General features: G+C 38.9%; 1 protein-coding gene across 5 annotated transcripts in view; it reads left to right on the forward strand.

Moving 5' to 3' along the window:
• The window catches only part of FARP1 (FERM, ARH/RhoGEF and pleckstrin domain protein 1), a 346,392-nt gene that overhangs the window by 257,455 nt on the left and 71,831 nt on the right, over window positions 1-17,106 (forward strand). For 3 of the 5 annotated variants that reach the window (XM_054012427.1, XM_054012453.1, XM_054012436.1), the window contains exons 13-14: window positions 320-560; window positions 14,509-14,699. In XM_054012427.1, coding sequence (XP_053868402.1) covers window positions 320-560; window positions 14,509-14,699 — 432 coding nt within the window. The remainder of the gene's footprint in view (window positions 1-319; window positions 561-14,508; window positions 14,700-17,106) is intronic. The other 2 variants (XM_054012444.1, XM_054012462.1) reach the window with 1 other exon arrangement.

Consider the following 17,106-nt stretch of genomic DNA (forward strand, 5'->3'; position numbering starts at 1 on the left):
GTGTTTGTACAATGCTGGTTATTGCCCATATGTGTTGTATCATCATAAATTGCAATAATCTATAGAACTTTTTGCACATTTATTTCCTTTTTTGCCAATGCTTAGCTCATGTTCTTTCCTGGTCCATCAGCTACTCTTCATCCTTGGAGGCTTCCATGTTTTTTAAAGTATGAGTTACCAACTCTGTTGTCAGGAGAGTCCTACATGGGATCTATAAGTTACTGGGCATGACTCTGGTGCTCTTGCTGTTAGCAGACACTGAGATTTTTCCTTAATGATCTCCCCTCTTGTTTTTTCTCTTCTGTCTTTCTCTTTCCAGAGCTGTAGCTTTACATTTGGAGATGATGCAGATTCCCCAGTGGTGCAGAGCTGCTGGCAAGGGAAGGAACTGAAAGCTTCAACGGAAGATGTTGGACAGCGCAGGAGCCCTTCCCTGAAGAAGAGCCCTAAGGAAGGTGGAAAGGTGGATGGAGTGGTGATGGTGACAATGGAGGAAGAAGAGGAGGTCGTTAAGGATAGGACACAGAAGAATAGATCTCAGTCGCAACAACCAAGCACAGGTCCAGCATCCAGGGCTGCTCGTGGCAGCAGCACCTCAATTCCTTTTATTGACTGCAGTGATGTAGATAGCGAGTATGACCTTCTCCGAGGAGACATAACCTGGTCACATTCCCAAACAAATGACAATTATGAGGGTGATTTGACCAGTGGTGCCTATATTCTCGGTAGAGATGAAAATCGTAATAGAACTAGATATAGGGATTCCTCAGGCTCTATAAAAACTTCCCAACATGACACTGGAGAGTCTATTGATGATAACCCAGCTAATATGTCCTTTTATGTTGGTGGGAGCCCCAGAATGCCAAGGCACAGCTCACTGGTTGACGAACTGTTTAGGGGCCCTGACAGCCGTAGTCCATTGGCCACTCCACTGCCACCCAGTAGCAAAGGGTCAAGTCCTAACATGAGTTTGAATAGAACTGGCTCTCAAGGCTACGTCTCAGCAAATGGCTATGAGTGCAGGGCTAGGAGTGATGAGGAAGATATTCATGCCTGTAGCTGCCCTGGGTATGGCAAATGTTCTCCAGGTTTGCAAAGGCCTCGTTTGCAAAAAATTCAAAATGCCCGAAACAAGTCAGAAACCGACCCATTTATCCTGAGCCAGGTGTCCTCAACGCCAGGTCAGGAATACAGATCAGAGAGACATTGTAAAGGGGGGCTTGTTAAAACGGTTCCTTTAGAAGGCAAAATTATGGCAAATGGGGTGTCAGGTACTGGACAGTCAAAGCAGAGTCCAGTCATGCAGTCTTTATATGCCAGTGGCATGATGGATCACATGGCCGCCATCCAAATGATGGAGGGCTCCACCAGCAGTGGAACAGAGTCTAGTGATTCAGACTCAGAAATTGTTAACCCATTTACTCACCCTCTTGTGTTTGGAAATCCCATAGTGCTGAGCTCCTCTCCTATACCTAGGAATAAGTACTCCTTTGGCAGCCTTCAGCTAGATGAAGAGGTAGAGGAAGATGTGTCTGTTGGTCTTGGTGATGAAGACAGTGTGCATGTCTTTAGCTGCTAGGAACCTGAGCCTGAGTTCCAGTTGTAGACTGAGACCATTTATACGGTGGTTACTTGTGAGAGTGATTTGGTCTTCTGGGGGCTGATGACAAGTATTTTGTACAAATACACTAAGCATGCTGTTTAGAAGGAGGGAGGGAGATGCAAGAGGTTTAGTAATAAGAATAGGTTGCAATGGAAGCCTAACAACAATGTTGTATCTTCTCTGAAGGGTTGAAGGAGAAGAACCATTATTAATTTGGTTATCTTTGTGGTAGATAGACAATATACACTTGACTGTTCCTTATATTAAGTCACATGTAGGTAGGTATGGTGGTTTCTGTGACAATTAACTGTTCATTTTGGAAAAATATAAATGAAATCACAGTAGGCGCTTTGTGCTCTTTTATTTGAGTCAAATGATTTTTTTTCTCTCACATAAGGAGAGCTGCTCTTCAGTGCCTCGTAGGGTTAGGGATGACGTTTAATTTACAGTCAAATGCAGGAAACTTGATATTCAGAATCAAGTCTTAGTGAAACCTTGAACAAGATTAATTAATTCTTTTTATAGCAAGAATTACTTTGTTTTGCTGATCTTCTAACACATTTGAATTGCTGAGGTAAGGGTACAAATTATCCATGTACAGGAACTGTTGCAGCGCTTTTTTTTTTTTTTTTTAGTGGATTATACAGTTTGTCATATCTGGAGACAAAGACTCTAGAATTCCTTCTCCTCCTCCTCCTCCTGAAAGACAGAGAAAGAGACTAAAGAGATGATTTAAGTGAAGAATATTAGATGAAAGTGGTGCTGATTAAGAGTAGCACAGATTGCCTTTTCTGAAAGACAGCAACCACTTCCTTCACTCTGTGTTACAAAGTGTATTTGCAGTACTATTGTTTGCATTTTTCCTTCCCTTTATTTTATCGGCGTCACGATACACAGCAATATCAAAGTTTTTTTTCTGTGAGCAGGAAACAAACGTTCATCTGAGCAGGATCTAATTATTTTGTGGTAGTTTAATTATTTGTAGTACCGCCAATGTATGGTAATGCCTCTTATCAAATTTTTATTGTGTGTTAGGGATCAAGAAATTTTATCTTCATGGAGCCAGCTCCCCACCAGACTGACTGCCTTCAAATGTGTTGTACTGTACATAGAATAGCAGCATTTGTTGTGTGCTACAGAGAGAGGATAAGTCTGTGAAAACTTTCATTTCACAGATTAAAACATTAGCCTTACTTTTATCATTAAATGTTCTTGGGGGGGGGAATACATAAATTTAGTTTGGCAGAACTGAACAATGAACAGAAGTTTCAGCTGAACTGTGTGAGTCACAAACATTTATGTACCCACGTGATTAGTGATAAGACAAGATTTTTTTAATCTAGGCAGTTAATTTCAGAATCTTGTTAGTTAATTTTTATAAAACAAGGAAAATAGGAAAAGTTTTTATAATTTTTCTAATGCCTTGATCAAAACACATTGTAACAAGTGGTTAATATGAGTGAAGGATATTTTAATATCAATTTACAATAGTTTAGAAACTTATTTCACCTTTTATTTCAGTAGACTGTAGCCTTGTAAATAAGGAGTTTTAATCTTTCCAGATTCCTTAGTTTATTGGTTCCTCTTTTAGTAATAGATACCTTGGCTTTAGACATAAATGAAGTTGAAGCATTTCTTTAGACAGTGATGTTATAATGGCAAGTGGCATGGAGTGATGATTCCTGTGGCTGTGTGGTTAAAGATATGAATCTAGAAACTGCAGACTGATTATACTGAGGGAAAAGCTTGCTTGTATATCATTCTTAAAGAAAGTTGTCTCTATTTTGGACTTAGAATAGCTGTAAATTGACTGCCTTCAACTTTTGTGTATTTAAGATGTAATGTAGGTAAATAAAGTCCATTGTAGAAAATTGTCAGTGTGGATAGTGTGTGCATATGAATCTTTTGTTGGCATTTGTACTATTTTCTACTATACAGTAGAGTAATAGCAAATTGGACATGCATTAGTTGCTTTGATAGCCATATATCTAAAGATCAAGCAATGAATTCCCAAGATGGAGTTGCAATCAGTTTCCATATTTATAAAAAGTTACTAGATTTCATGTTTGGAAGTAAGCAAAAATCAGATCTTACAGGTAATGTTGACTACACATACGCTATTTTCTGTCCTCAAACAAATACTACTTTAATGGCCATTTTTACTATCTTGACATTTCTACAAAGAAAATGGATATGTTATTTTACATCATCGTTGTGAAAGTAACCCTAGTAGTCTGGAAATATTGACAGCTTAAGAGAGAGGTCATAGCTAATGAAATGTATTTTTCTTCACCTTTTCCTTTTCATATTGTTCCAAACAACATGGAGTACAAAATTTCTCTTCAACAGTTTCCTTTTATCTGACAGTACTATGTATTTAGGTTTTTTTTAAATGTACACTAAGAATTACTTCAGTTTGCAGAAATAGCTTTAATTAATTCCATAGGCAATCGTTTAATTTAAAATGAATCACTCTGCGGTAGTCATCTATATGCCACTGAAATGCAGTTTAATAACATTAGACAAGCATTTAATTAAAAACTGTGTATGGGCCAAATTTTTCCCTCAAACACGCAGCTTATATCTGGGGATTTGCCAGGAATTTAAACAGAGCTGTGTCCAAGTGAATATTATGATATAAAACCAGGTCCATCTAAATTTAGCTGTCGATGGTTTCTGTGGAACCAATGAAAAGGGACCTTGAGGGAAAAGAATAGTAGGTTGGGAGAGGGAAAGAGGCTGAAGATTGCAAGTAAACTGGTATAAACTCTTGTTCTTCTCCCAAAATGCAAAAGTTAAGAAACAAAATGGTCAATATCAACCATGTGAGATGCTGATTAATCTGCAAGTCAGCTATGGGCTCTGTGAGTATACCTCTGACCTAATGCCATTGTACGTGTTGCTTGTAGTCACAATAAATGGTTTAATACTTCACACCTTTTTCAGTGGGTTCTGGGATGTCACCTATCTAAATTACTCATGATACCATAATACTTACAGTTCACACTTCTGTACCTTTCATCTTTATTCACAATAATTAATTAAGCCTCGGGACACCCCCGTGAATATTAGATGGGGAAACTGAAGCACAGAGAGACTTTAGTGATTTACCCAGTGAGTCATTGTGAATAGAGGGACTCAGAGACAGTGGCAGAGTTGGGAATAGAATGGAGTTCTGTCTACTAGTCTATTGCTCTAAAGACTTGACCATATATAGCTATCCACTAACTATTTATTGGAAAAGCTTTCTCCATTTCCATAACCAATTATTGCAAATTGTGACCCTTTAAAAGACAATCCTTCAGCAGAAGAAAAGGGTAAAATCTGATTAATAAATTGTTTTCAACAAGTAATAATAATACTAATAATACTTAGCTCTTATATAGCCCTTTCTGTCAGTAGCAAGACTGACCTGCTATTTTAAAAGCCATGATTGAATAACTCTGGGGCATCATAGTGATATCTAAAAATGATTTCACAACAAAGTAAATTTATTCTTAATGAAGAAAATCAGTTACTATTTCCATTGTTCCCTGGATTCTCTGCTCATATGTAGTAATCATAGTGGGTGACACTTACCCCTGTGTAGAGGACCAGGCAAAGGCCTATGTACTAGACAAGTCCCACTTAAACCAGTAAGATTGTAGTTACTGATTGAAATGAGGAATGAATGTGAGGGAAGTAGGTTCTGTGCTCAAATGTATACAAATTAAAGGTGCCCAGTGTCACCTCTAGTTTTCCGATATTTCCTCTTTTCAAAGAATATAATTTCTTTATGCACCTTCTGTTTCCCTTAATGCATTTCTCTCCCAGGCTCTAAGAGTCTGGAAAAGTCCTTGATGTGTGTGCAATTTTGTACATTGCAGAAATGGGATCTCATAGGACAAAAAATAAAAAGTTTGTAAAATACCCTTCTCTAATTAAAAGTAGTTATTATCAAAAATTGTTGATGCATAAGTAACGGAAGAACATGGCCCTTCTCTATTGGTTTCACTTACTTGATGATGGTTAAGGATAAGATTATGTCACAAAGTCATGAAAATCACAGATTCCTTAACTTTCAGAGACCTCCGTGACAAGTTCCACTTCAGCGCTAGTGTGGTGGGGCCAGAGCTCTCAGTCACGGGGGGGCAGAGCTGTCAGCCTCTGCTGGTGGTGGGTGCTGGACACACCCCTCCCTGCAGAGGGGCTCAGGCTCTCTTCCCCTGCTTGGGCTTCAGTCAGGGCACCCCCATTATTTTTAGCAAAAGTCACAGACAGGTCACAGGCCTCCATGAGTTTTTGTTTATTGCCCGCGACCTGTCCGTGACTTTTACTAAAAATAACCGTGACAAAATCTTAACCTTAATGATGGTAGCGTTTTGGATTTCTCATTGCAAATGGCTTAAGGCATTGCAGCTCCTGGAACCAGGAGTGAAGTAGACAACTCTGTTTTTTCTCACAAATAGATATGGGACTGAAATCGTTCCTGGAGTTAGTAATTCCATTGACTTTAATGAAGTTACCTCAGGTAAGAATTTTGCCTAAGCTGTCTTTAGTCTGGAAGGGAAGGAAATACTGATTAGGAATTTAAACCAATTAGGGGGGAGGGATAGCTCAGTGGTTTGAGCATTGGCCTGCTAAACCCAGGGTTGTGAGTTCAGCCCTTGAGGGGGCCACTTAGGGATCTGGGGCAAAAATCAGTACTTGGTCTTGCTAGTGAAGGCACGGGGCTGGACTCAATGACCTTTCAGGGTCCCTTCTAGGTCTATGCGATAGATATATCTCCATATATTATAAATGTTGCCTACACTATTTCAATAAAGTATGTGCTTCTAAAGTCGATGAAATATACCTAGAGGCAGGCAAACATTGTTTACTAACTGGGTCTGCTGTACACTCCATGGTCCATGAACAAAGGCATCTGCAATCTCCTTTCCTACAGCAGGGCTATACTGTGCCATTGATACTGGTTTTAAAAGTGGAATTTCTGATTAAAAATCAAAGGCATGATATACATGCAGTTTCACTTAGATTAGTTACAAAGTAATTCTTAGGAGTGTGTTTTTATTCCCTATGCTATTCCTGTGTTTTCCTCTGTAAACCATGTGGGATTAAGTATGTGCGTGGGGGGGGCGTGTTTTTTTATTATTTTTTTTTATTAAAAGCAGTCAGCACTTTCTTTCAAATTTTATGAAGTTTGAGAAGCCCTTTGGGCCTAGCTGAGCTGGGTGTTCATGGGTGTGTTTTCAACAAGTACAAATGTAAATAAGGTGATTGTTATTACACTAAAAGAAGGAAAACATAGGTGCATAAAAATATGACATGATAATAAATACTTCAAAAATGGTGGTTTTGCTCTAGAGGAGAATAGGGTTAAAAAAAAACCATACTTGATTCCCCAAGAACAGTAAAAATATCAAAGCTCACACTGGCAAAAGCTAGCTCTAGAACTAGTAATATTCAAGCTGTCATTGATAGAACATGAAGAGATGATGGCACATGAATATTTTCACAAGACTAAAGCTTTCTGGTTTGTTAAACCAGGTTAGCAGTTTCCTTTCAAATGCTTCAAATCTGGTTTGTAAAAAGAAAGCAATTGTCATTTTGCCTGTGATGATTTATGAAGAGCTCAAAGATAGGTCTGTCTTATTCAGTGAATGTTAGCGCTCAAAGCCTGTTGCTTTTCCAGTAAGCACTTAAAATCTTTGATTAGCTGAATTCCTTATTTTTTACCTTTCCTGCTGAGAAATTGACTTGAACCACTAACAAAAATTCACAAGCTTGACAGTATTTCATTCATCCAACCCTTTCCTGATTTCTATATGTATCTTTTCAAATAAAGTCTTTAATAGACAAAATTAACATTTTTTTAATCAAAAATTGCTGGGGACTTCATTCTCATTTTTGTCATTTGTTTAATAACGTTTAAAGAGAAACATTTTTTGTTTCATTCTATGCACTGTTTTGTCAGCATGTACCTCTCTGGGGGGAAAAGCCTTTTCAATGTTCTGTCTTTATTCTCAAAGCATGATGTATCTTCTGTTCCTTGCATTGTTTGGGGCACTGTCTCAATGTCCTTTTACTGCAGAAATACCTATTTGTACTGGGAATACCTATTTCCTCTATTACAGTGATCCTGTTCTCGAAGAACACACTTCATTTCACAATTGGACAATGCAAGATCCCTGGGTTGTGAGGTTTCAAGAATAGAAACCACACCACATTAGAGAATAGAAAAGGGGGTAGGGGGGAGTGACCTTCACTGTGAGTACTTGGGCCCTGTAGAGCACACAGAACTGGTGTGCCCTTCATTTTCTAATGAAGGCTGCACTTAGAATGATCAAATCAATATGCAATTGCTTTTAAGCAGGATCACTGCAGTCTTGAGGAGATGTCTTGTTGAAATGGACAGTATCTGTGGCATGAGCTTATATGGGGTGGATGCACTAGAATGTGTAGGTAGCTATTTATTAGTATTGTTTCATATGCATATTTTTAAAACTAATCTTTTTATATGTAAGTGTAAGAAGGGAATTTTATACAAATTGTTCTATTTCTGTCTTTTATGCAAAAATGGAAAGATAAAAGTTAGGAAAGAGGAATGTCTCATGACTTTGTATTTCCCCCAGTTTGTAATGTTTATTCTTTGTTTGTAAGATTTGAGAATTCCCTGATGTAGGCCAACAGCAGCAGTTACTGTCTGATTTCACACTCACCACTGTCTAATACTACAGTATACCAATAAAGCATGGACTTGTACCAACTGGAGGGGTTGCTGGCTGCTAAACTAGTACCAAGCTCGATGACTATATGAGCATGTCAAGGCAAACTCATTTAAATGTGTATGCATGGTATTAATTTTTTTTGTTTGTTTATTTTTTGTTTTTGTTACCTCTACCAAAGGCTTTTGCTCATTCTAACTGGTATCTTGCTGTAAAACTGTCACTGGTTTAACTGTTCTGTCGAGCTGTTGGCTGGAGCTTTGTCCTGATATGAGATAACTTGTTTTTTCGGTTTGATACACTATTTGTGGGCATACATTTTGCAGCTGTTAAATTGAAGCAAATTTTTCTTCCCATTTCCTTCATTTTTCAAAGCAAGGCAGGCTCTTGGCTATGTGTGACATCACCTTGCTTTCTAAGATCTTTTGTTTTTTCCTTCTCCAAATTCATTGCTATTAGGTTCAGGGTTGTTTGCAGATGAGCCTCTGATTAATGCATAGCTGCGTTCTCAAGACCTTTATTCTAAGGAACTGTGTCCAAGTGAAAAACTTTATTTAAAAGCACTATTAATCAGAAGAGAAAGGTAAGCCCAATAAACTGGCAATCATATTGCTGTTGAGCCTGCTTTCATTGAAGTCAATGGGAGTTTTGCTATTTGGCTTAATGAGAGCAAAATGGGCCCTTCATCCAAAGTCTTGATAATTCAGCAGCAGTAACATAACTTGTGTAGCTGCTACAGTTAGAACACTTAGTTTTAGCCATATTTAATGCCATTCCAATTGAAAGCACTGTTGTTGTCAGAAAAGTGAATATGCAAAACAGATGTTATTTAATCTATCTGTTCCCCATGTGCTAAGTATTATCTGTTATTTTACTGACCAAAGAGTTTTACTACGGTTAGCAGTACAGAGCCAATACAGCTATGGAAGAGTGAGCTGGATTTCATTCTGCCTTTATAGCAGTGACAAAATTGTCAGATAAATTCTGATTAGAGAATCTTCATTACTGGCAATGATGTAAGAGACAGAGAGAACACAGCTTGGTTTTCAGATTGTATCCACACCTGGAATTTAGGAAACACTCCCACGCCACCTCCCTGGAAAAACTCCCACTAAACTTCAATGGGTTTTAGATTAGGCCATAGGAGAGAGTAAATATGGAATCCCACATTGTTACATGTGTTGACAGTCATTTTTCTGACTGGAATGCATTTTATGTAATTAAAAAGTATAAACCTTAAAAATAAAGTAACTTTGATCACTATTTTTGAGGGGGTGGGTGAGTCTGTGTTGCAGCTTTTCCAAAGTTTATCTAGTAATGCTTTGAATTTAAATCCCTTTCAGTAGAAAACATTTCCACTGGTCTTTTCCGTATTTTACATCTTTATATCATATAATTTTACATCTTCTGTATTATACAGAGGAGGAGCACAAACCAGATTCCAGTCCAGTGCTGCTTTTCTCTGCTATGCAAACAGAAAACATGTAGTGGCTGGGAGTTGCATTTGCATTTGTTGCTGAAATAGATGCAGAACTCTATTTGGCATTAGCTTGTTGTTTGCCAATTTTAGGAGATAGGGGAAGTGGGGGAAGAATGGCTTCAAGATGTATTAAATCCCATCCGCCTCTCTCACAACTGTCTAACATTGGTTGACGACTTTGCACTGTTCTTTCAATGTTAGGGTGAAATATCTTGCTACAGATTTAAATCTCTAGGATCAGATTTGCAGGTGGCTGTTGTGCAGATGTGGAAGGGGAGACTGGCACAGAAGTCTTCTACCCCTCCACCCAGCCATTGTGCCCACACAGGGACCAGGCACAGTTATAATCCCTAGTAGTAGGACTGAGACTTTCATCCTTAATAAGAGTTCACATGAGGGAGAGTGTTTCTAAATACTTATCATATGTCCCTGCTTAGGAATATTTGTAGGTTATTTTTTTTTTAAATTAACTATACCTGGTCTCATGAAAAGGACACTAAGAGCCCTGACTGTACCGAAGTGCTGTATGCAACCTTTCCCACTCCTCCAGCAGTAATGTACTCCAGCTCTGACCTGTCATACCATACCCCTGCTATACCAGCAATAGGCCTCTCCTAAGAGGAGAATAACAGATAGTTGTGTATGTTCTGAAGTGGTCATGCAACATATCCACAAAGTTCTTGATTGTGACCAATGGCTCCATTTTGCTTTGTGCGTGGAAGATGTATTTTAACCTCGGTTGTTTGAGGTATGTTAAATATATTAATTCATTATGCCACCTTGTCCTTATGTTTCATGAGACTTTAAAGACCTAGTATCTTTTGTAATGGGTCCCATATTAGGAGAGATTAAAGAGGCTAGGACTTTTCTGCTTGGAAAAAAGGAGACTAAGGGGGATATGATAGAGGTATATAAAATCATGAGTGGTGTGGAGAAAGTGAATAAGGAAAAGTTATTTACTTGTTCCCATAATATAAGAACTAGGGGCCACCAAATGAAATTAATGGGCAGCAGGTTTAAAACAAATAAAAGGAACTTCTTCTTCACACAGCTCACAGTCAACCTATGGAACTCCTTGCCTGAGGAGGTTGTGAAGGCTAGGACTATAACAGGGTTTAAAAGAGAACTAGATAAATTCATGGAGGTTAAGTCCATTAATGGCTACTAGCCAGAATGGGTAAGGAATGGTGTCCCTAGCCTCTGTTTGTCAGAGGGTGGAGATGGATGGCAGGATTACCTGTTCGGTTCACTCCCTCTGGGGCACCTGGCATTGGCCACTGTCGGGAGACAGGATACTGGGCTGGATGGACCTTTGGTCTGACACAGTATGGCCATTCTTATGTTCTTATCCTCTCATTGGTTATTCACATTCTCTTTCAGTTGATATTTATTTTCATTCTGAAATCCTTTCTCTCACCCCAGCATTTGTCAGATGAATCGGACTAAGCTTGCTCAATGCAACTAAGAAAGCAACCCAGATGTATTTGGCTTTGACTGGATATTCTGACATACAATGAAAATTCTGAAAGGAAACGAGCATTATCATTAGTTGCTGGAGTGGTTAATCCTACATTGAACAGCCACTACCTTGCTTAGGTCCTAATTCAGGAAAGAATTTAAGCACTTGCTGAATTCTTCACTTTCCAGAGCAGCAGTTAAACACATGCTTAAGTGCTATCCAGAACAGGGATGCTCTCCTGAACTGGGGCCTTATTGACTGCTAGTAATGTTAACTGTGCCCTAGATAACACAGGAATGTTCTTGATTAACCTAATGCACCCCCTCTTAGATGACTGACCCTATAGTTCTGTGATGAATGAGCCCAAGCCCAGTCTAAGTAAATAAAAATGCACCAAATTATGAGCAAACAACTGGCAAAATTAATAGTAACCTTTTGGCTTTAGCGATCCAACCAGCATCACTTGATCTCTGATAATTGATATGAAGTGGCTGAGAGAGAACTAAATTTTCATTAATCAAAGAACTTCAATGGATGTGATATGAGCAATTTTTGTATTATTTAAATAATGTTGGTCCTTTCACTTCTGCTCCTGTTGACTTGTTTTGTAGTCAATGAATAAAGCATATCTGTATTTACCCTTGTATGATAAGAGTGCAGAGGAGATGCTGAGAGAAGACCCCATGACTAATGTAGGGTACTTACACTTAATCACCATAAAAAGATAGAGAGGACCCACATGCATAATTGCATTTAACATGGTCCCTCATTTACAAAATACAAATTTCTAAAAGCTCATCTTGCAAATATTGAGAAGTATGCTGCCCAGAGCACCCAACAACCTGAGCAGGGAGGACCTTCCTTTTCATTTCTTCCTGGCCTGTTTGCTTTATCACAGTACAGCAAGTCAATTATTTATTTTGACAAAAGCAAAATCCAATGTATTCTTGTGTTTAGACTATATTTGTAGTAATCAAGACCTGTTAATGCATCACTAAATGTTTTGGGCCACTTCCATGTAATAACCACTCCCTTGGGGCTAGTTTTAACTTGTAGTTATCATTCAACATGTAAAATGGGAAAACATTAGCATAAATACACTCCTGTCTGTCGGTGGTAGTGTTTGGATTTGTTTGGTCATCATTAATGTTCCTATTAGCCCCTGAATGAGAATGTAGTATTTTACTTTTCTGCAAAATACCAAATGTCTAAAATAAATAGTATCTTTTCTGCAAGTCTTTCACTGATGGAGCAGATGCTAAATGTTGTGCTCCATGAGGAAACTAACAATGATACCTCTTACAAGCTATGAGCGCCCACATCTTAAGCTGGGAAGCATTTTAAGTTAATTCCTTCATCTGGTATTTTACAGTTTGAACCACATCAGTCAAATTGAGTTTGACATAGATTTTCCCCTACATTAATGTTAGGGCCTCAGTTATGTCTCATAGGAGGTGGTGTTCAATTTCTACCATGTAACACCTGAGGCTTTCTCACAGAGGTGCACATGATCTATTCACTGTCGTGTGACCGGCATAGTGCCAGAATTTCTCTGTTTTCTTACGTCAGAAGCGATATCACTTTTCCTATGTCTTTTACAAAGTATAGTTTAGTACTTTAAACCTACAACCTCACTACTAATCTGTTTCACTATATGATGAATTCCATTTCCTTTGAAAAAATTGTATACAGGTGTGTACTAGTGTCAATAAAATTGACAGTTGTGTAACAATCTATGGCGTTTCTCTCAGATTTCACTGAGCAATGATTTAGTGTGGAACTGTGGGTAAATTCTTTCTTGCTAGTTACAGTAATATAAAAACTTTTTATTTCAGGCAAATATTCCTTTGTCTTTGTTGTATAATAGGGTACATAATTGCCATAGATATCTAAACAAATAACATTGTACACTAAGATGAATATGTACACTTCTGGGATGCAAAAAAAAAAGTACGGTGTAGCAATAAACCTGAGCCCTTTCACGAAATGTTTTGCACTCATCCTACTGGCCTAATTATATGTATTGATGCCATTATTTATTGAAGTGTCCGAGTTGTGGTGTTGTAACAGGGGAACTAATAGTTAAATAATATACTCCAGAAAAGTGTTCATGGTGAAAAGCCACCTTAAATATATGGATATGCAAACATTTGCATTTACTTTCATTTTGGTCAACATAGCTATGGGAATCGATAGCTTGTTAGTTTCTCCATTGAAGTTTTTAAGGTATGAAGCCCAAACTAAACAATATGGGCTGTAAACATTTCATGGTAGCATAGCTTTTAACAGATTTGACTTTTCATGGCACATCTTCAGCTTAATTGGGAAGATGCTGGGGTTTTTTTGGCAAGCTGTTTCATTTGCACAGTCAGTAATCTGGCTGCCTTCCAAGAGACAAACCACTAATTTCAACACTAGTATATCTCAACCTACAGAAGTATAATTTACTGTCATAATTTTTTTACTATACAAAATATAATGGGGCTTTATGGCTGTGATCAACTAAAATTGTCATGCTTTGTGTGTTAAAAAGAATACCTTTTTGTGCGAATGTAATGCTAGCATTTCCATCCCAAACAATCAAAGGAGCTTGGAATGACCCCTACAAGGTATAATAATACATGTTCTTCTGCTGTGTGTAGAAATGGGAAGCTAGTAGTTTTCTCCCTCCATTTTAGATGTGATTGACTTTGCATAGTACAATACTGCCATAGAAAGTCCTAGTTTTTCCTAGACTCCCTCTAGATATACTTGTTCTAATATCTTTCCCACAGCTTCCAGTGAAGTACTTTAGGTCATTTGCATTTTGGAGTTATGTTGTAGGAGGAAAAACAGGAGCCATAGGTTGGCTTATTTATTATGATGTTCTTTGTGTTTTAAACTAACTGTAAAACTGAGAACATTAATCTGTTCTACGCATTCTCTTCCATAGAGTAGGATGCTATGGTGAAGAGCTCATCATGAATTGATATTTAATATTAACATATGCAACTGAATTATTTGTACCTGGCTCTCTAGTTTTATAATGGCTGTAATTCTTCCAGTTTTAGCAACTAAATGAGCACGGGGCCAGATCTTCAGCTGATATAAATGGTTGCAGCTCCATTGACTTCAGTGACACTACGTCCATTTACACAAGCTAAGGATCTGGGATCTTGTGCCTTTTTAGCATAATTTCCACACTGTGGTTTAAGATTCTGTCATCTTTAGCTGCCTGGAGACGTCCCATATTAACTGCATTTTTATTGTATCATTTCTTTAGCAGGTTCTCTGACTGGCAGCCCTCACCTTTCAGAGCTCTCAATCAATTCTCAAGGAGCACAAGTGGTGGCAAATATGTCATTATCTCCAAACTTGAGCCCTGATGCCAAACAGTCTTCTCCACTGATCAGCCCATTGATGAATGACCCATCGTATATCAGGACTGATGATGAGGAAGAGGTCAGGAGAAAGGTATTGCGCCTGGATGTTTTGATTGCTGGAAATGTGGTATGTGGCTGACATCTCTAGATCCCTGACACTTTCCCATCCCCTCTTCATTTGTTACAAGAGAAGGAAAGATCTTTTTATGCTGGGTTGCAAAAAAGCTAACAACTAGTCTGAGAGAGGGGCTGTTTGTCTTGTGATGTGATGCACCAAACCACAGCTTGCAAGCTATCCCAGAGCCTCATTGTGCTCCTCTTGAAGCCAGTGGTAAAACTCCCATTGCTTTCAATGGGACAGAAGTGAGCCACAGAAGAATTTGCTGCTCTAAGGGCCTAATCCGACGTTCCATCTAAGTCAGTGACTGATTTCAGTGGCCTTTTGCTCTGACCCTACAAGTCAGCTCTAGCACATTTTAAAGAAATGTATTAATGGTCTGTTTTGACAAAGTGCTCAACTTCAGAGAGCAAAGTGATGTTAAGAGTACAAGCGGGGGTGTCCAACTTGAGCCCTCCAGGGTGACTGTGTTAAGAAAAAAAAATTGTATTTGATTACACTGCTCTACAGCCAAAATGCTTCTGAAATAAATGTAGTCAACCTTTACTAATTCTGTGTCACTGAGAACGAAAATGATGCTTAAAATTGTTGATTGGCTCTAGTTTTCAAGATATGCTATTGGGTCAGTATATACGACCCTTGACTTGGGAATGGCGGGGGATAAGTGAGTTATAAAGGGAAGGGATCTCAATTTAAACCAGAAATGACTAAAATACATCTTTGACTGGATCTATGAATAAATCTATGACTGGGTTTGGACAGTACTTGCTTTTTAGGCAAAACAATGAATGATGCAATCTGAAGCTGGTATTGCGTCATCCATGATATGAATTGCATCATGTTATTCCTAGAAGTCATGGATGATGTAATCATAACGAAGCTTACATCACTCTGCTGAACAAATTGCCCTATATCAGCTCTAGAAATCATACAGTGTCGTGCTCTCTTATTTGTCCGTGTTTGATTTTGCAAAGGGACACATTTCTGTTTAGCCAAAGTGAGCAGAGATGCCTCGTACTTGTGTGAACAGTGCAGATAACTTCTGCTCTGTTTGTAGTGAAGTGACTTTTGCATCACAAAAGCGCAGTATAACCGCTATGGTTAAGAAAGCCTATCACCTTTATTTTGGCTGCAAAATTGGAGATCAGGACAAGAGGTGGGCCCCACACATATGCTGCAACCCTTATGCAACAAATCTTCGCCAGTGGTTGAACAGGAAAAGGAAATCTATGCCTTTTGCAGTGCCAATGATTTGGAGAGAGCCAACAGATCATACCAGCAATTGTTACTTCTGCATGGTGCCTCCAGTTGGGAAAGGTGTGTCAAAGAAGAAAAAGTGGACTGTGCATTACCCAAACATTCCATCAGCTATACGCCCAGTACCCCACGGAGAAGGACTGCCGGTTCCTGATGCACCAGAATCATTCTCACTCGAGTCAGACGAGGAAGAGGAAGAGGATGAAACTTCTGGTCCTGAACCATCAATGTCACAGGACCCACATTTTCTCCCATCCTCCTCCTCTGAACCACACCTCATAACACAAGGTGAACTGAATGAGCTTGTCAGGGATTTGGAACTACCCAAGAGTAAGGCAGAGCTGTTGGGCTCCAGACTACAGCAGTGGAATCTCCTGGCAGGTGATGTTAGGGTTTCCATGTTCCGTGACCGTCAAAAGGATCGTGTCCCATTCTTCTTCATGGAAGATGATCTTGTAGCCTGCAACAACATCGATGGTGTGATGGCAGCCCTCAACATCATTCACGATCCAGATGAGTGGAGACTGTTCATTGATTCATTGAAGACGAGTCTTAAAGCTGTTTTACTGCATAATGGCAATGTTTTGCCATCAATTCCAGTTGGTCATGCAGTCCATATGAAGGAAACCTATGACAACATCAAACAACTTTTGAGGTGCATAAACGATGACCAACATCAGTGGCAGCTTTGTGGCGATTTGAAGGTTGTTGCTCTCTTGCTTGGTCTGCAGACTGGATACACAAAGTACTGCTGTTTTCTCTGCGAATGGGATAGTCGTGCAAGAGATTCCCACTACATCAAGAAAGATTGGCCGCTCCGACAGTCATTGGAGCCTGGGAAGAAAAGTCTTCAGCATCCACCACTTGTTGAATCAAGGACGATTTTGTTACCACCCTTACACATCAAGCTGGGTCTGATGAAGAACTTTGTCCAGGCCATTGACAAAACACAAGCAGCTTTCAAGTACCTCATTGGAAAATTTCCAAGCTTAAGTGAAGCTAAGATAAAGGAAGGTGTCTTTGTTGGTCCTCAGATTCGTGAACTTCTTCGAGATGATGCATTTGACCATGCACTGCGTGGCAAGGAAAAGACGGCATGGAAAGCCTTCCAGTTAGTGGCAAT

The sequence above is a fragment of the Malaclemys terrapin genome, chromosome 1 (assembly GCF_027887155.1).
Source record: "Malaclemys terrapin pileata isolate rMalTer1 chromosome 1, rMalTer1.hap1, whole genome shotgun sequence".
NCBI classification, from domain to species: domain Eukaryota; kingdom Metazoa; phylum Chordata; order Testudines; family Emydidae; genus Malaclemys; species Malaclemys terrapin.